General features: G+C 45.4%; 1 protein-coding gene across 1 annotated transcript in view; it reads left to right on the forward strand.

The window, feature by feature from the left end:
- Positions 1–19,348, forward strand: part of KMT2D (lysine methyltransferase 2D) — a 129,502-nt gene that overhangs the window by 86,358 nt on the left and 23,796 nt on the right. Inside the window, 6 exon segments of the mRNA XM_066585665.1 lie at positions 585–2,470; positions 7,122–7,245; positions 9,475–9,562; positions 11,558–11,624; positions 12,061–12,293; positions 12,780–18,107. Of these exon segments, the coding sequence (XP_066441762.1) occupies positions 585–2,470; positions 7,122–7,245; positions 9,475–9,562; positions 11,558–11,624; positions 12,061–12,293; positions 12,780–18,107 (7,726 nt within the window).

Raw genomic sequence — 19,348 nt, forward strand, 5'->3', positions numbered from 1 at the left:
TAGATGCATACATTAGTGCTTGTCCTATTGGAGCTTTCCTTGTCCATCTGACTGATGAAGCATCAAATGGGAGTCTTTTGCTTAAAGGAGTTATAAAAGGGCAACCTAAATCATTGGCTGCAGCAGCAGGTTTATAAGATGTCACAGCCTACCGACTACAGCAGCAGAGACCAGAGCTGCTGGTGAGGGATGAGCAGAGAATGGTGAGTATCGTCTGTTTGGGGCTTTGTTTTTTTGTCTTTTACACCATGGAGGAACCCCTTGGCTTCCTTTTCCTAAGGTGGACAACCCCTTTAAAGCCCCTTTTATCAAGACCAACTCATTTTGAATTGGTGTTGTGTAATACTACATTTTCCCTGCAGCAGTTGCTGTAGGTAAAATGTTCTGCTGCCTGTACCTCTCAGACGTCGCTTGGTTTCAGCTGCCAGACTTGTGGCGTGTTTGGATGATTTTGAAGTGTTACAATGAATTGAACGGTTTCCCTCCAAGTTACATTCTAGTCCCAATATGTTGAATCGTCCAATATCTATTAATCTGACACTTAACAAGTTCTGAAATAACTCAATTTTTCTATGTGTTTTTAGACATTCTGCTGAAGGAACTCAAGCCTTGTTTACAAGGGGACCTTATTCGGATCAGCAGCATGTGTGGCAATCTGCAGTCACGGGACAAAGGACTTTGGCGCCAGTTCGTTTTCCAGAAGGGAATCGGCCGCCTGCAAGCCAGACAGTGAATAGTGGAGGTGTCGTTCGCTTGCCATTTCCTGGAGATCAGGTCACTGTTGGTGGAGCACCATATATTGAATTGCGCCATCATGGCCAAAAGCTGCCTATTGGAGTTCCATTTTCACCACCTGGCCCTCAGAATAGGCCTCGCTTCTATGTGCCAGGAGAAGGTTCCAATTCCACTGTTATAGGAGTAATGAGAGGGGATGGAAATCCATTGCAAGTACCTGTAATGAGAACTCCTTTAATGCAGCCTCAAAAAACATTGCCTCCAACTCTTCCTCATGCAGGAAATTTAGGTATCTCGCAGACCATACAAACAAAAGTTGCATCTACAACTGAAATTGCACAGCAGCAAGCTAATGTTCCTCCACAAACCAATCCCCCCAATGAAACCTCTAAAGAGGGATCAGCTCCTGGTCTTGTAAGCGGGAGAGTCCAGTGTGATGAACCACCGGAACTAGATGTTGATTTCGATACACATAAAGACCTGGAAGATGACGATCTGGCTAATTTAAGCCTTGATGTTGCTAAGGCCGACGACGATTTAGACAATCTTGATAATCTTGAAACAAACGATCCTCATTTAGACGATCTATTAAATGGGGATGAGTTTGATCTGCTTGCTTATACAGACCCAGAGTTGGACACGGGTGATAGAAAGGACATCTTCAATGAACACTTGCGCTTAGTGGAGTCTGCAAATGAGAAAGCTGAAGAGGAGGCAATGCTTAAGCTAGAGCCAGATATTGTGGAGGCGAAAAAGGAAAGCCTTCCAAATAGGTTGCAATCTAGTGAAAACTTGGAAATGACCAAAGATAGACTACCAGGAGATATGGGACTGAATTTAGGTTCACATCTTCCCGGTGGTGGTAACACTTCTCAAGTTCCTTCCAATGAGGAACCAAAGCAGCCTACATATCCAGGGGATTTAAAGCCAAAGCTAGAAGACAGTGACCTGAAGACCAACACCTGTCAATTTGCTGGTAGAAATTCCATTAATATTAAAAATGAACTTCCCCATAATACCGGAAAAGCTTCACTCGGAGGAAGCTTGTTAAAAACAGGAGCCAACCTGCATACGGTCAATTCTGTCCAAACCATAAACGAGGGTGGACCCATCTTTCCTAGCAAGGATTCCTCTACGGCCGCTAATTCTAGTAGCCTAATTTTGAGCAAATTTGACATCGATGAAGGAACGTTAGGTCTACCATGTCCACGCCACTCTCCGACTGATGATCTCGATAAGATGGAGAGCTCTCTTGTAGCTAGTGAACTTCCACTTCTTATCGAAGACCTTCTTGAACATGAAAAAAAGGAACAGCAGAAAAAACAGCTTATGTCTGTGCAGCATTCTGAAAGTGCACAGTCCCACTCGGTGATCAATACTGCTATGTCAAACCAGCAAGGGCCTCATCTTCAACAGGAAAGCCATCAAGCAAATCTAGTCGGGCTTGGAATTGTTCCTAGGCACCAGGCGTTGGCTTCAACCCAACAACTCTTAAATCCTCAACAGCAGATGCAACAAAGACTTGTCGGAGTGCAAGCAAACTCTACTCTGGAGTCTCCCATGCATGTTTCAACTAACCAAAGTCATTTGCTTAGTGGTCAGCACTTGTTACAGTCTACCGGATCTCAACAACAGGCTCTCCCACCCAAGCCAATCATGGGGCAACAAATGGTCATGAAGCAGCAACCGATGGTTATGCAACAGCAGCTGACAAATAACTTTTTCCCTGACACAGGTATTTACTGAAATATTATATTCTGATGTGATTCTCAAAAATGTTCTTCACCCTTTTGCAACTAAGGTATTTGTCACAAGCACTTTATCACATGGGGTAGACACTTACACTTGCTTATTAAACCCGTTAAGGTCCATCAATAAGTGCTTTTTTTAAGCTGCCGTTGAAGTCCCTTATTCTGTAGTGCTATGAAAAAAATACCCAGTACGGAAGGCAGGATTTTTTTTTTTTCTTTTTACATTATCTGCCCTTTTTTTATTTCTGTATACACAGCACTTAGTGATTGGCTGAGCTGCTGAATCTATTGGTCCCAACAATAACGTGGTTGGAACAACAATCAGGAAGACAATGCTACAGGCCCCACATTTGGTGGACATGCCTTTTTAATTGCCCCGATTTAGAATTATGTAACTCTGTCCAGATCACACCTGAGGTGGCATTATCTATGTAAACTGGGTCCCATTTATAGAGGGGACTACTTACATTTTTGTTTAATCTTGGCTATGCACCAGGTCATCCAACGATTGTGGAGGTCCTCTACCCCTTCCTCAAGGCTGATGTGGACAGAAACTCTCAATTCCCTAAGGCTAATGGAGGAGATAAGAGTGGAAGATGACAAACAAATGTTATCTTTTATGCTATATGGTCTCCGGGGCTCCTGTTAAGGCCCATTTAAACGCAACGATTATCGCTCAAAATTCATTGAAACGATGGCATATGAGCGAATCATTGCGTGGAAATGCTACCATTGCGCACCTTTCATCTGAACAATGATTTTTAGGGAAGTTTAAAAACCATCGTTCAGACCGCACGCTGTGTTCTCTATGGGAGCAGGAGATAACCTTGTATTCTCTCTGGAGCCCATGTGAGAAAACAGACCACACGCTGTGTTATGCATGGGAGCAGTTGATTACATTGTATTCATGCTGTCAGCCCCTGTGAGAACAAAGAAGCTGATTTCAGAGTTCAGGCCACATGCTGAGTTCTGCAAGTAGCTTCCAGAGGCTCATTTGCATGCAAATGAAGGTGATAAAGTACTAATTAGCATTAGTGCCCATTAGTACTTTATGCAAAATGATTGCTAGAACTGTTAGTCTTTCAATCATTTGAAAGATTCTTTGCTTGTAAATGAGCCTTTAGGCTCTCCCACTGATGTAGATGGATGCTTGGCTTCTCAACAGGGTATTCCCCAGTAGCCATCGTCCTCCCATTTGAGCATACATTAATTTTTCATACTGATATGTAAAATTTTAGTTCATAATAAGGCATTCCCTTTCCCAACATCCTTTTTGTTGGTTTATTTTTAATGTGTTGACTAGTTATTTAAAAGTAGCAACATTTTGGTAGCTTAGAGACATAGAGACAACACAATACAGATTTTACATGATTTGCTATTAGATAAGCGAGCCTCGCTCTTCTCGAGTAACTGCTTACTGGTCCAAGGATGCTCGGTTGGGGGCGAACCCCTGCAGCGGTAACAGAGCTGGAGGGTGGTGGAGGGGGGGGGGGATGTTCATTGTGTTTTTGGTCACCTTGTCTCCAAATAAAAATGTAAATAAGCAATGCATTATGTACCCCTAAATGGTACTGATAGACTCTACTGCTCAGCTCACAGTAAACAAGCACTCATGCAGCTCCCTCAATGCAAAATTCAGAATGTTATAAGCGGCAGAAATTGGTGACAAAAGCTAGTTTTAACAAACGCTTTTTTTTTTTTTTTTTTTTTAAGTACAACATATTAAAAACGTCATAAATTTTGTGACCCTGTAATCCCACTGACCCACAGAATAAAGTTAACTTGCGATTTCTACTGTATTAAGAATGCCATCAGAGCAAAACGTCTTCAAAAAGGCACAGTTACGAGTTTGGGGTTTTTTTGCCCTTTTTTTATAATGTTTTTATTAATAATACATATGATATACTTTTTATGGTACCATAAAAAGTGTAACTTGGCCTGCAAAAAAAATAAATAAAAAAGCTTTCAGTTTATGTTAATGAAAAGAATAAAAAGTTCCGGCTCTTAGAAGGTTTGGATGAAAAAATAAACCTGAGAAATCTCTGGATGTGAAAGGGGTTTGTATTTCCGCTTAGTAAGGCGTCAGGATTTTGCGTACTCTCACATATTGTTTCTTGTATAGCTTCTTTGATAAATGTCCCACCGCTTCCAGACACTCCAGCAGCAGTCTTGTGCCATTAATCTACATCAGTCACATGACTATTGCAGCTAATCACTGGTCTCGGCAGTCACATGCTGTTTATACATATGACTGCTGAAGCTTGTGATTGGCTGTAGTGGTCACATGATTGCTGCAGGACCAGAGGAGCATTTAATGAGAGCATACTGTATAGTATTTTTTTTCTTGTCCGTATCATTGAAAGGACACGGCTTTGACTGACTGTGGGTATAACTACTGCCTTTTAGATGTGAAAACTAAGCAGAAAAGTGTTAGCTCCTCCTACTAGCTATATCACCCCTGCCCCTACAAAGTCTACATGTGGATAGTTAGAGCCATTTTGCTCTAACTGTATCTCGTCGTGACCGTAGATTTGACTACTGGCCCCATTCCCATTCAGCCAATCGCCGAACCGGAATGGAGCATGTTCCTTGTCACTGGCAGATTCAGGCCTTACCAGAGCATCCACAACAATTCTCAACAGGTCGGTCCGTAGGTGAAGCCCACCTGGTCGGAATGGATCTGATGACTATTCCATCTTGCAGAGCTGCCCTCGTGGTAGATCACGAATAAAGTTTTGGCCATCTTACTCAGGGCAGTCATTCAGGTCTCCCACATCGTCTTCCCATTCAGTCTCCTTTTCGAAGCGCGCAAAAGCATACTCCAGACGCAATTAGTTGCTCATAGGGCGCTTTTTTGGTCACCCAGTCTCCAAGAAAAAAATGTAATATAAAGCGATCAAAAAGTTGTATGTACTACAAAATAGTACCAATAGACACTACAGGACATCCCACAAAAAATAAAGCCTCAACACCGCTATGTTGACGGAAAAATAAAAATGTCATGGCTGTCAGAAGATGACTGCAGAAAATTAAATATCTTTGGGAAAAAATACATGTAGAACAACATAAAACTACCGTATATACTCAAGTATTAGCCGCCCCGCGTATAAGTCGAGTCAATAAGTTTTACCACAAAAAATATGGTAAAACTTATTGACTCGAGTATAAGCCTAGCTATACTTGAGTATATACTAGGTAAAAAAACAAACGCAATACTCACCTCCTAGCCGGCGACTGTGTCCCCGCTGCTTCAGACTTCTCCCCGCTGTCCTCTTCCTGGCTCGGTTTTGAATTCCCCCGCCGTCAGTGCTGTGATTGGATTGAGCGCCAGCCAATCACAGCCGGCGCTCAATAAACCAATCACAAGCCATTCAGTGATGTCATTCACTGAATGGCTGTAAATGATCGAGTGCCAGCTGTGATTGGCTGGCGGGAGGCTGGGAGGTGAGTATTGCATTTTGTTTACCTAGTATATACTCGAGTATAGCTCGGCTTCTACTCGAGTCAATAAGTTTTACCAGTTTCTTGTGGTAAACCTTATTGACTCGGCTAATACTCAGGTTTTGTTTGGGTTTTTTTTCTCACTCGAGTATAAGCCGAGAGGAGCTTTTTTGGCACCAAAAAATGTGATGAAAAACTCTGCTTATAGATTTGGTATCGTAGTCATCGTACTGACCCATAGAATAACGTTTTCCATTTTACTTAAAATGTTTTAAAAGTTTTTCAATGCATTAAATAGTACCATTGAAAAATGCATCCTGCAAAACACGAGCCCTCATACAGCTGTGTTGATGGATAAATAAAAGCGTTATGATTTTTATAAAAAGGGGAGGTAAAAAACTAAAAAGGGGGGAGGGGGAGAGCCGCGTCCTTAAGGGGTTAATGAGGACATCATCCTGCCTGCCTTCTGTCCCCACGTAGTTTAGCGGAGAGAACGTACACTTCACAAACTGGATCTAGTGCGAGCCGTGCCGACCTATCTATCTCAAACTGCCCCTTTTGAGACGCTCTAATTCCCTAATTGTAATCCCGGATGGGCCGAGGCTTGGCCTTGCGGCTTCCAAAGTCATCGTTTCTCGCTGTGGTGGTAGAGGTCTATCATGCCAAGGGCAGGGCATCTTCATTCTGCATTACAGCTCATTCTACTTCACGGGTATTGCGTAACAGGGGGCCTCAAGTATGCAGCTTGCATACAAGCCGGATAGTTTGGTGCCTGTAGGGGGGATATAGCTAGGAGGAGGAGCCAACACTTTTTTTTCTGCTTCGTTTTTTGCCTCCTAGTGGCAGTAGCTATACCTGCGGTCAGTTGTGTCCCCCTATTAGAGAGACGAGGGACAGATTTTTTTTAGCAAGTGCAAAAATCTTATCTCAACCCACTCCCGTAATGTTTTGCGGTGTGCTAACCTGTACCAGCTAGGCGGAACAACTTTCAGCCTCCATTTCTCTAGTGAACCCCCTATGGACGTCTAACTATACATTGGAAGCTTTCTCAGGGTACATACTAAATGTAGAAAAAAAAAAGTGGTGCGAGTAGGAATTTTTATGGTTAAAACACCAATAAATATCATGCAATTGTTTTGTAGTTATTGTGTTTTTGTTATTTTTTTAAATTTTTTTAAAAATGTACAATTGCAGATCTTGATAAGTTTGCTGCAGAGGACATTATCGATCCAATCGCCAAGGCAAAAATGGTGGCTCTGAAGGGAATAAAAAAGGTGATGGCACAGGGTAGCATTGCGGTCACTCCTGGCATTAACAGGTATGTAGCAGCTTTACATTTTTGCTCCTTTGTTGCAGTTCATAAGAATTGGAGCTTGAAAACCCCCCATGAAATTCTTTAACTTCCCCTATGAGGTTTTAAGCGGCTCTGTGCCCACCTGAGTGCTGATTGTACTCGCATTGTAGTGTTTGTATACATTTGTACTCCATGTGTGACTCTTGAGTACTAACGGAGCTGTACAGCTTTCGCAGGTTGTCTAAGACCTTGAGGTCTTTGCTTATCAGGAAAATTTCAACATACAGCTTGCTACTAAACTGGAGTACATTCCGTAAATACGCCAGAGATTCCCGTAAGGGTCCTCTTATATAGAGCAATTAAAGGGGTTGTCCCGCGGCAGCAAGTGGGTCTATACACTTCTGTATGGCCATATTAATGCACTTTGTAATATACATCATGCATTAAATATTGGCCATACAGAAGTTATACACTTACCCCCTCCGGTGCTGGCGTCCCCGTCTCCATGGCTCCGACCGAAGCCGCCTTCCCCCTCGATTAGACGTGCTTGCGCAGTCTGCCCTCTTCTGTCCGGCTCTGGCGTGCTCGCGCCGCACAGGGCTTCTGCGCATGCGGTCCCATTCAACGGGACAGAAGAGCAGACTGTGCAAGCGCGTCTAATCGAGGGAGAAGAAGGCTTCGGTCGGAGCCATGGAGACGGGGACGCCAACACCGGAGGGGGTAAGTGTATAACTTCTGTATGGCCAATATTTGATGCACGATGTATATTACAAAGTGCATTAATAGGGCCATACAGAAGTGCTTAACCCCACTTGCTTTCGCGGGACAACCCCTTTAACCCTTTCCAATCCACTGTCTGACATCTGAAGACATTCTGATTGAAGGCTGTAAAGCTCCGATGTCTTAAGTCGTCCAGCAGGGTATTCTTACTGTATATTACTGGCCACTCTGTCTGGGGGGCCTCTCTAACATGTCCCACACCGCAGCTCTAGCCAGCAGAAGGCGCCATTGTATAATGGCAGAAAGAGAAAGCCCCCTAGGAAACCCTGAATCCAAAATTGGATTGCAAAGGGTTAATCGTTGCAACGAGTGAACAAGTTGTTTGCTTTCAAATTGCATCCATTTACACGTGCATGTGATGATTGCTTACATTTATTTGGCACTTTTGTTCGTCATGGCACGTTCAGTCCATCATTGAGCTATCCGGGTAGTCTGGAAAGGGTTTGAGAAAGACTGAACCATCGGCTTTTACACAGAATGACTGGCAAACAAGCCTTTTTTTTTTTTTAACCTGTATATCACGTACAACAGACCAATAAGTGACCGTGCAGAGAATGGTTCATATTCATGAATTATCGTTCAATCATTAGCCATGTTTGCACTGAACGATTGTCGTTGATTTTCACACGATTCAACAATTATTTGAATGGCGCACCACCTCCAGAACGATCGTAAGCTTGTGTTCACATGTGGCAGAGTGTCGAGTGAAGTGCCATATAATCAAAAACAAAAGAAGGGACAACCTCGCCCTGACTTCTAGGACAACTGACCTGCCTAAAAGTGAGGTTATCGCCTCGGTAAAGGAGGCCGCACGACTCGTGCCTCAGCCAATCACTCTAGCACCTGAAGGAAAGAAAACACAAAAGCACCACTTTGCATTACAGCAAGATTAAACAAAAACACCACTAAGCAGAGTAGCAGAACTCCAATGAACACGACCGCCCTCCACCAAGACTGAAACAATGTTCAGCTACAACCACACCCAAGAGCAGCCTTGTATAATGACCGAGGTAATGCAATAGGACAGACAAAGTCCACAAACACCAGGGGAACCACTGCGGGAATACCGACAAACCACCCAAGTAACACCTAAAGAAATGACAAACCACATAAACATTAACCTGTAGGACAGACTAGATTAGTGCAGCCAGCCCGTCTACGTGTGGAGACCCCACAGATCATGACAAGAAGGTCCTGAAAATCTGTTAGATGTGCTGTCTGCAGTATAAAGTGGATGTTATACTCTAGCCTTTGATGTTTGCAGGTAGATGTATTCACTTGCAGGCTACATGCTCCATTTATTCCAATTTGAGTAGGGGCATTTTCAGATGTTTGCATCACAAGACCATGATGATGATAGATACTATTTAATGAGCACAACGTACAGGTGGTGTGAGTAACGTCAATGTGTGGGCCATACATACTCACCTGTGCAGAAGATTTGTCTCTAATACCAGCATGTCTTTTGTTTAGGCAACAGGTATCTCTCCTCGCGCAAAGGCTTGGCGTTCCGGGGGCAACTGATTCTACCACCCCAGGTCCTGCTACTGGAACTGCTCAAGTAAGTTATAGGGTGGTCACGGTGTCTAGGTGCAGGTAATGCATTTTCTAAATGACGAAATAGGAACTCCGGTTCCACCCTGACCAAGGCCTTATGTCCACGGGCAAAAGAAGAATTAAAATCCGCAGCGGATTTTAACTCTTCTCCTGTCCGCGGATCTGCATCCCATAGGGATGCATTGACCACCCGCGGGTGGATAAATACCCGCGGATGGTCAATAAAAGTGATTTTTTTAAAAATGGAGCATGAAAAAATCCGGACCATGCTCCATTTTGGTGCGGGTCTCCCGCGGGGACGGCTCCCACAGGCTTCTATTGAGGCCTATGGAAGCCGTCCGGATCCGCGGGAGACCAAAATCGAAATTTACTCACCCGCTCCAGATCTTCCCTTCGCCACAGCTTCATCTTCTCTCTGTCGCGGCCGGATCTTTTTTTCTTCGGGCCGGCGCATGCGCGGGGCACGCAACCGACATGCCCTGCGCATCCGCCGGGCCAAATAAGATTCGGCCGCGACGGAGAGAAGAGGAAGCCGCAGCGAAGGGAAGATCCGGAGCGGGCGAGAGATGAGTTAATTCTTATTTTTATGCCTCATGTCCGTGGGGCAGGAGGGACCCGCTACGGATTCTCCATGGAGAATCCGTAGCGGGCCTGACTTTCCCCGTGGACATGAGGCCTTGGGCTTGCCTTATTTTAATCTGGATATCGCGAAGGGAACTTTCAACTACCAACATACGTACATTCCTTATAGAAGTCATGCAGTGCTATGCTAAGGTGGTTATTGTTAGACATCGGCCAGCCCACTGACCCGCTGCATTTAGTAAAGGAATATGCTACCATAAAAAGTGGCTATACCAACGCGGAAACTGTCCGAGCAAGTTCAATGAAATTTGGGATAACTTGGTCAAAAAAAACAAAAACAAAGCGCCTAGAAGTTGTCATTTGCTGCAAAACTCGGGAAGCAGATATGCAAATCATTTGAGTTGCTATTGGGCAGAGAGTCTCTGATGATGCATGCAGATTTTGGTGTGGATTTGCCATGGATGTCACCTTTTTGCATGGCAATGAGGGTGAAAATCTGACCCTTTTCTGCATAGGAATGAAGCATGCTGTGGATTACAAACCCAAAACATGCCCTGGTTTTCGGATTATTTTTTAGCTACATGAACACTCCATCCATTGGAGTTGTAGTTTAAATTGCTGCAGATTTGCAGTGTGGAATCGGCCTCACAGGCCCCCCATGTCCGGACCCAACCTCACAACTTTTTTTTTTTTCTTCTTATACTCAGATAACTTTTCCTGCTGGGAAATAATATGCCTCTTCCTGGCAGGGATGCCACTACAGATATGTTTTATATTTCCCTGCTCCTGGATTTGGAAGGCAATGATTCGGGCACGGAAATGACTTTTAATTTTGTCAGTTTTGAAAGTGTTTTTAGTAGTCCTTTTATAAAAATCACTTATTCTATTAGGCCTTGTGCATACGGCTGTTACAAGCGGAATACCACATACTTACCTCCGGATCCGCTGCCCGAAGTCCCGCATGACGCTCCGTCACGCATGCGCAGTTCAGCGTATGACGCGCCGGCGGTGTCACATGACGCAATGGGCGCAGCGCATATTCAGGCTATACTTCCGCTGTGCTGCAGCGGATGTAAAGCGTTACGGGCGGCTTCTATTGACTACAATGGAAGCCGTCCGCGTGTATACCCGCAGCAAATAGGACATGCTGGGGAATTCCGCAGCATGTACATTGAGCAGTAAGGTTCAATAGAACCTTATGGCTCCATTAAAACGCCGCAGATTTGCGCCACATTTTACGCGGCAGGAATCCGGCTGTGTGCATCAGGCCTTATACTTGTATATAAACACAACTGGAAAACTGTAACAAGTATTAGAACTTTTTATAAGCTTGTAAAATAAGATTAGATCAAATCATCTGGATAGTTGCTTAATGTTTTTAAATGTGTGTGTTGTTTTTTTTTTTCTTCTTCTTTAGGAAAGGCCCACCATTGACCCCACCCAACCTCGACCCAATCCTCCTACATTTGTCCAGGGAGTGATCAGTATGTATTGATTCTTTCTTCTGTGTCCCCCCGTCCCCCCCCCCCCCCTTCCCAGTCTAGTTGCCTGCTACATCACTGCCATAAATCCATAGGTTTCCATTTTAAAGGGACACTTTCCTTTCTCCTGAGGTCTGCATAAGCTCCTTTGGCAACACAGTACATTTTATAATGAACATCTGACCGGCTGCTGTATATCTCTAGTAGAGTTTTTTTGCATTAATCACAGCCAGCAATCCGTCTAGAATATTCCTGATTTATGGGGAGTCTCAGCCATACATGTTAGCGGGTGGGGGGGCTTATCCCAACAGGAGTAACACATGTTCCATGGAGGTGGTAACATACTCCTTACTGTATTGAAGACCGTTCTACATTGTGTTAGCGGTCCCGGCTGCTCGTTGTTTTCTGGACCTCTAATACATTTCTCTTAATCCTGCAGATGAAGCAGACCAGCGTCAGTATGAAGAGTGGCTTTTCCACACTCAGCAGCTCTTACAAATGCAACTGAAGGTGTTGGAAGAACAAATTGGCGTCCATCGGAAGTCCCGCAAAGCTTTGTGTGCGAAACAAAGAACAGCCAAGAAAGCTGGACGGGAGTTCCCAGAAGCAGATGCCGAAAAGTTAAAACTGGTCACTGAACAGCAAAGTAAGATCCAAAAGCAGTTGGACCAGGTATGTAAATTATTCACTTTTTTTTTTTTGCCTTTTTCACTTTGCTTTTAGTTGACTGTCCCCAACAGTAAAAGCACTAAGGGGGTCCATACGTGCTGCGGTAGATTCAATGTAACCACATTCAGATCACTGCTAATTGCCAGACCGCACCTAGACTTGCTGTTTAAGTCCAGCTGTAATGCAGCCGCCATCGGTGATCCACATGCAGTTACAGGGGATCATCGCAGTGTGAACAGCCACGTAAAAAGTAGTTACAGAGTTAATTGTTCTTGATAACTTTGATTATTGATCAACTTTGCTGGGTTTTTAGCTTGTATTGACAGCTGTATAATACATATACCGGAGTATGTAACTGTCTAAATGTACCCCTCTGATCATTTGCTCACTCAACTGATCTTCTAATCATACTTCCTAATTGAATTCCCATATTTACAAAGCATTTGTTGTTCCTTCCTTCTCTAAGTATATTTACCATTGTATCTGCAGGTTCGTAAGCAACAGAAGGAGCATACAAACCTGATGACGGAGTATAGGAACAAACAGCAGCAGCAGCAACAACAGCAACAAAACTGTGGCGTCCTTCCTGTCAGTCCAAACCAAAACTCTAGGGTCTTAACCAAAGCCCCGGGTCCAATTGTTGGACACGGTATACAACCACAACATAACCAGCTGGTTGCACAAGCTTCAAACCTGCGTGGTCTGCAGCCAGGTTTAGCCATGCAAACTCAGCATGGTACTTCCTATGTCAAGTCAATACCCCAGCAGCATCAAGGTCAGGGAAATACTGCAATCCTTCCTGGAACATCTGGGGGGTTTTATTCAACACCTCAAGCTCTTCAGGGTCTTACGCCTGAGCAAAGGATGATTCAAGAACGTCAACTTCAGCAACAGAGATTGCAGTTGGCGCAGAAACAGCAACAACAGCAGCAACAACAACAACAACAGCAGCAGCACCAGAATTTTCCACTTTCCCCTCAAAGTAACTTATCTCAAGCAATGTTGGCCAAGCAACATGGGTTGATTGGAAACTCACACGGACTGGTGGTTCAACAATCTCCCTCCCAGGTTTCTCAGACTGTTATGGGTCATCCTCAGTCATCTGTTCTACAACATCACACAGCCCAACAACGACATATTTTAATTGGTCAGCAACAGCAAAGAGTTTTGGGTCCGTCATCCATGGCCCAACAGAATGTCGTAGGACCTCACCTCGTCTTGTCACAACCTCAACAAAATTTAATTGGAATGACGCATCTCCAACAGCAGCCAGTGTTAAGTCAAGGAGGAAACACATTGGCGCAGCAAACACTAACGGGGCAAAACCAGGCTGCAACTTTAAACCTATCTGGTCATCCTCAAAATATTCACGCACAGCAAAACATGAATACCAAGGATGGAAACCTGAGTGAGGGCTCACTACTTCATGAAGGCACAGACACTCAAGGGCAACAACTAGGGGTCCAACAGGCAAACAGCAGCCCAAGAAACCAAGAACTGGGTGATCAGCAGTCACGGGAGCAGCTGAGCCATAATTCTATTGGCGCACTGAACCAAGAAACCGATTTGCAACCTCCATTAGTGACAGAGGACGGCCAGAAGTTAACACAGTCTTCTGATCAAGAACATGCCCTGTACGATTCAAATAGTCCATTGCAGATGTCTGGAAGGCCGCAACACCATGGTATTCTCTCTCCACAGCAACCGAGTGTGCAAGGTATTGGGACCCAGCTGAGGGCAGATCAAGCGCAAAACACTACTCAAAATCCTCTCGGCCAAGATAACCCTCATATTTCTGCTGCAGTATCACAGCAGCCCAATTTGGTTCAGAGAATTGTAGGCCCAAGTCCAGTCCAGACGCAGTTAAACGAACAGGCCAAAGATAATTTGGGGCAGCACCTACCCAATACATTAGGGCAACAAAGACCAACACTAAGTGGGCAGCAAACCCCTTTCGCTTCTAACCTGATGGCATTACAAAACACCCCGCTCATGGCTCACATAAGGGCTCAGCTTCAGGGAATTATTGCAAAAAATCCACAATTGCGTCATTTAACGCCACAACAGCAGCAGCAATTACAGGCCATTCTAATCCAGAGACATCAACAGGCTCAGAGCCAAGCTCTTAGACATACTACAAGTCAGGATCCAATGCAAGCTGCGCATCCCAACTCTGCCGTTCCAAATGGTGGCTCTGGAAGTCAGACACCATTAGGGGGCGTTTTCCAGGTTCGACAGGTGGGAACAGAACAAGGGCAGTCAAATTTCGGCGAAGAAAATCCTTCTGCAACCATACAGAAAGTTAAATCCGAGATCATCGTAGAAACGCCCCAAGCTGCTGAACTGGATCAGAGCTCCTTGGTAAAATCTCCAGTAGGAAGGTATACGACTACCCAACATCAGGAGACTTCATCGGGCCAGCAATCTCAGACTAATTCAGGCCTAAGACTTATGACCCATCAACCTCCACCCCAGTATAGATTGCCTCAGCAAGTGCCATCAACTCATCAACAGGCACCGCAGTATCAAATGCAGCAGCAAGCACAACATCAGCTGCAGCAACCGCAGCAGAATCAGCAGCTACAGTTGCAGCAGGCACAACAGGGTCAAGCGGTTCAAATGCAACAAGTCCAGCAAATACAACAGGTGCAGCCACAACAGATACAGCAAGTACAGCAAATTCAGCATCAATTACAACAGCCCCTCCAGAGTCAACAGCTGCAGCAAATGCAACAGTCTAAGCAGCAAGTGCATCAGTTGTCTCAACCTCAGCTAGTACAGCATCACATACTGCAGGCACGACAGCAGCAGCTGCATGTCACTCAGCAGCAAAACCAAATGACGCAAGTGCAACATCATCCGTTACAAGCACAGCCATTGCAACAAACGCCTGTGCAGCAGGTCCAGGCGCTACAACAAACACCGCAGCAACAGTTGAATTTGGCTCAACAGCAGCAACTTACTCAGCAGGTACAGCACATGCAGCAGCAACTTCAACAGTTGCAGCAAACCAGACAGCAGCTTCAACAGTTACAGCAGTCTCCTCAGCAGCTCCAGCAGTTGCAGCTGGTACAGCAGCAACTGCAACAGTTGCAGCAACAACTGCAGCAAAGACAACAGCAGCTGCAGTCTGTCCAACAGTTGCAGCAAATTCAACAATTGCAGCAAATACAGCAGGTGCCCCAAACTCAGCAGCAGCAACAGATCAGTCAGCTGACACAACAGCAGCTCCAACAACTGCAACAAGCTCAACAGAAACAGCAGCTCCAACTCCAGCAGTTGCAGCAGACGCAACAGCAGCAACAGTTGCAGCAGACTCAACAACAGCAGCCGCAGCAGCTCCAGCAATTGCAGCAGACTCAACAACAGCCGCAGTTGCAACAGACTCAACAGCAGCCACTCCAACAGCTGCAACAGGCTCAGCAACAGCAGCTGCAACAGTTGCAACAGACTCAGCTCCAGCAGTTGCAGCAAAATCAACAGCAGCCTCAGCAATTGCAACAGACTCAGCAGCTGCAGCAATCTCAACAGTTGTCGCAGCCCCAGCAGCTGCAGCAACCTCAGCTGCAGCAGACTCAACAGCAGCAGCTTCAACAATTGCAGCAAAATCAACATCTAGCACAGCAACATCTTCAACTACAGCAGACACAGCAACTCCAACAGAACCCCCAACAGCAGCAGCAGCAGTTTTCACAACTGCAGCAGGCTCAGCAGCAGCAGACACAGCAGTTGCAACCAAATAATCAACAAACGCAGCAACAACTTCAACAGCTGCAGAATGTCCAACAGCAGCAAGTGCAACTCCAACAACAAGTCCAACAACAAGTTCAACAACTTCCGCAAACGCAACAGCTTCAGCTTTTACAGCAGGCACAGCAACAGCAGCTACAGCTTTTACAAGCGCAGCAACAGCTGCAGCATTTGAAACAAAAGCAGCAGCAGGCGGTTCAGCAAACACAATCTGCTCCAGAGACCCAGCAAATGCAACAGTTACAGCAAATACAGCAGCATCAGAAGATGCAACAGTTGTTGCAGACACAACAACAGATTTTACAGCAAACCCAGTTAACACAACAGCAAGTTAAACAATCCCCGGGGCCACACACGCAGCAGACTGTACAGCAGCATTTACAGATTGGCCAAGCAAGAGTCCAACAATCGCCGCAAATGGAGACCGTAAATCAACAAAATGAAATGCACCGTAGCCAGAATGAGTCCCCGTCACTCGGTCATCCTCAAATGCAAAAAGCAGAACAGGAGAAGCAGGAATCGCCACGTCCTGAAAACCCCGAGGCAAGTCAACATGTTGACCAGTCGCAGGAGTCAAAGGAGACCGAACTAGCAAACCAACAAAAAGAGCACGGCCTGAATCAACACCCAAAGCAGACTGAACAGGTACAGTTGCAACCAGGACAACAATCATTGGCCTCTTTCCAAGTGATGGCACAGCAAGGCCCTGCTCAGCAACAGCTGCAGCAAATGCAACAGTCGCAGCAGGTTCTGCAGCAGCAGCCACAACATATGTCTCACTTGCAGCAGAGTTTACAGTCCCAATCGGTGCAGCAGGGTAATCCGCTGCAAACTTTGCCAAATCCGACCTCTCAAGTGTTGCAGCAGTGTCAGCAAGTGCAGCCAACAAATTTGCAACCGATGCAACCTGCAAACAAAAATAAAGCCCAGATGCAGCTTCAACAGCTGCAAAATGTGCAAGCAGCTCAGCAAATGCCCACTCAAAATTCGCAACTGATTCAGCAGATGGCACATCAACACAAACAAATACAGCAGATACAACTGAAACAAATGCATCAGAAGCAAGCCGCGCAGATACAGCTTCACCAAACCCAACTGCAGACTGCCACACAGCAAAACCTAGTTCAGATGTCGCAAGCGCAACCGACCATACAGCAGCAATCGCTTCCCGTTTCGGCGCAGCATATGCAGCAGTTAAAACAGAGTCCAATGCAGCATCATAAACAGCTTCAGCCGCATCAGATTCACCAAGTGCAGCACATTCTGCAGCTGAAACAACAAATGCTCAACCAACCACCCCAGAAACAGCTCCAGTTACAGCAACAGCTCCAGATGCATATACAGCAGTTGCGCCAACAACAAGCACAGATGCAGCTAGAGTCCTTACAGGAACCAAAGAAAGAGCCTTCTGAACCCCTAGCTGCGCCAACCTCACAAGCAGAAAGTCAAAACCAATCCCTCAATGAGAAGGGAAATGCTGCGGAGCCAACGGCGCCTCAGTCTGCCCAAAACAACGTGATACAAAAATCGGCAGAAAATTCGGACTTGTCGCCTACTGTCGTGGCTGACTTGAAGCAGGGTGAGAAAACGGCAAACGTTAGCAATTCTTCTGATACCATATCGACCGAGCTACTGAGCCCGAAAAAAGAGGCTAAAGAGCCGGAATCTCTCGTTGAGGTTGGTAGCAAGTCCGATGAAACTGGAGAACCTTCCTCCCAAGAGGTGGGCATGGAAATAGAACAGTCTGTGCAAGAAAAGAAAGCTGCTCCTCCCGAGCCCCATGAGAATGGCGAAGCAGTTCAGATAGCCAAGCTCCCTGAAGGGTCTGTAGACGAGAGTGTTTCTGGCAGTCAGGACATAAAATGTGAGGCCAATAGCGAGCCACAAAGTGTTGCAGCCAAAGGAGAGGCTGGACATCTCCTGCTGCAGAAACTGCTGCGGGCAAAGACTGTACAGCTTGCATCGCAACGCTCTTTAGATGGCATTCATGCCGACATCAACGGGCATATTGATAATAAGTTAACGGTTCTGGAGCAGAAACTGCAAACTGCACCTTGTATTAAAGAGGTATGTTGTTGCTAATTGTTGCAATATTTGATTGCACGTTGCCAATTCGTGTTTATTTAGATGCTGTGTGTATATGGATGGGGCCGGGTAGATCTTGAGTTGTTGAAACTTTCATTGACCCCAATCAGGCAACTTTCACACAGACCTTTTTTACAGTGTTTAACACGCCATGCTAAATGCTGTAAACCGCATCCGTTGTACGTTTATGCATTGGAGATATTTTATTCTTAATACTACTCAATAGAAAAAACGAGAGCGCTGCAACACAGTACAACACGCTGTTAATTAAACATCAGTAGTGCAAAACCATACAACACTGTGAGCCATGCCTGCAGTTACAAGCGCTGGCCACTATACGGAGGTCCGCACGGAGGCTTCCACTCCGACCTCTTTGTATTTAGAGCAGAGGTCTCTGTGCAAACCTCCGTGTAGTGGCTAGCGCTAGTAAATGCAGGCACTGCTCCCATTAAAATCAATTGAAGCAGTTACAAGTCCCTGCCACTGTACGTAGGGGTACCTCTGTATTTGGAGCGGAACTCTCCACAACGGCCTCCCATGTAGTGGCCGGCGCTTGTAACTGCAGGCATGGCTCACATTGATTTCAATGAGAGCCATGTCTGCAGTTACATGTGCCGGCTACTACAAGGAGATCAGCATGGAGGCTCCGTTCCAGCCTCTATGTATTTGCATTTACTCAGCGGATTAGTTGGGGTCCCGAACGACTGACCCCGGCCAATCGACTATTGATGACCTATGCTGATGGTAGGTCATTAATAGTGTTTCCCTGGAAAGCCCCTGTTTTCTAGTATTGCAGTACTCTACCTGTGTGTTTTTTTTCAGGTTTAGGATATGAGGAAGTACTACAAGAAACATAACCAATCTAGACCACAGGAGTCTGTAGTCAAGAGGTGTAGCCTTCCCCTGCCTGTTGTTGGGCATGAGCGTAGCTTAGGCTTTGTTGACATTCGCGTCAAAGATTCCTATGAAAAGCATTATTTTTTCCAGTACACAGCCTGACACAGAAAACCAACGAACCCCATTCTAGTCAATGGAGTCCATTGGGTGCCGTTAGTGGCCAGCCTAGAACTGATCTGGAACTGCCATTCCCTTGTTCCAGTCTTATAACGGAGCGCAGCACCAGGGGTTTGCACACAGTTACCACCTCTATGTGAACAATTAGAGCTTCTCTTCCATACATAAAGCTTTATAAGTAAACTGATGCACTAAAAATAAGTAACGTG

This window comes from Eleutherodactylus coqui, chromosome 1 (genome assembly GCF_035609145.1).
Source record: "Eleutherodactylus coqui strain aEleCoq1 chromosome 1, aEleCoq1.hap1, whole genome shotgun sequence".
Classification (NCBI taxonomy): Eukaryota; Metazoa; Chordata; class Amphibia; order Anura; family Eleutherodactylidae; genus Eleutherodactylus; species Eleutherodactylus coqui.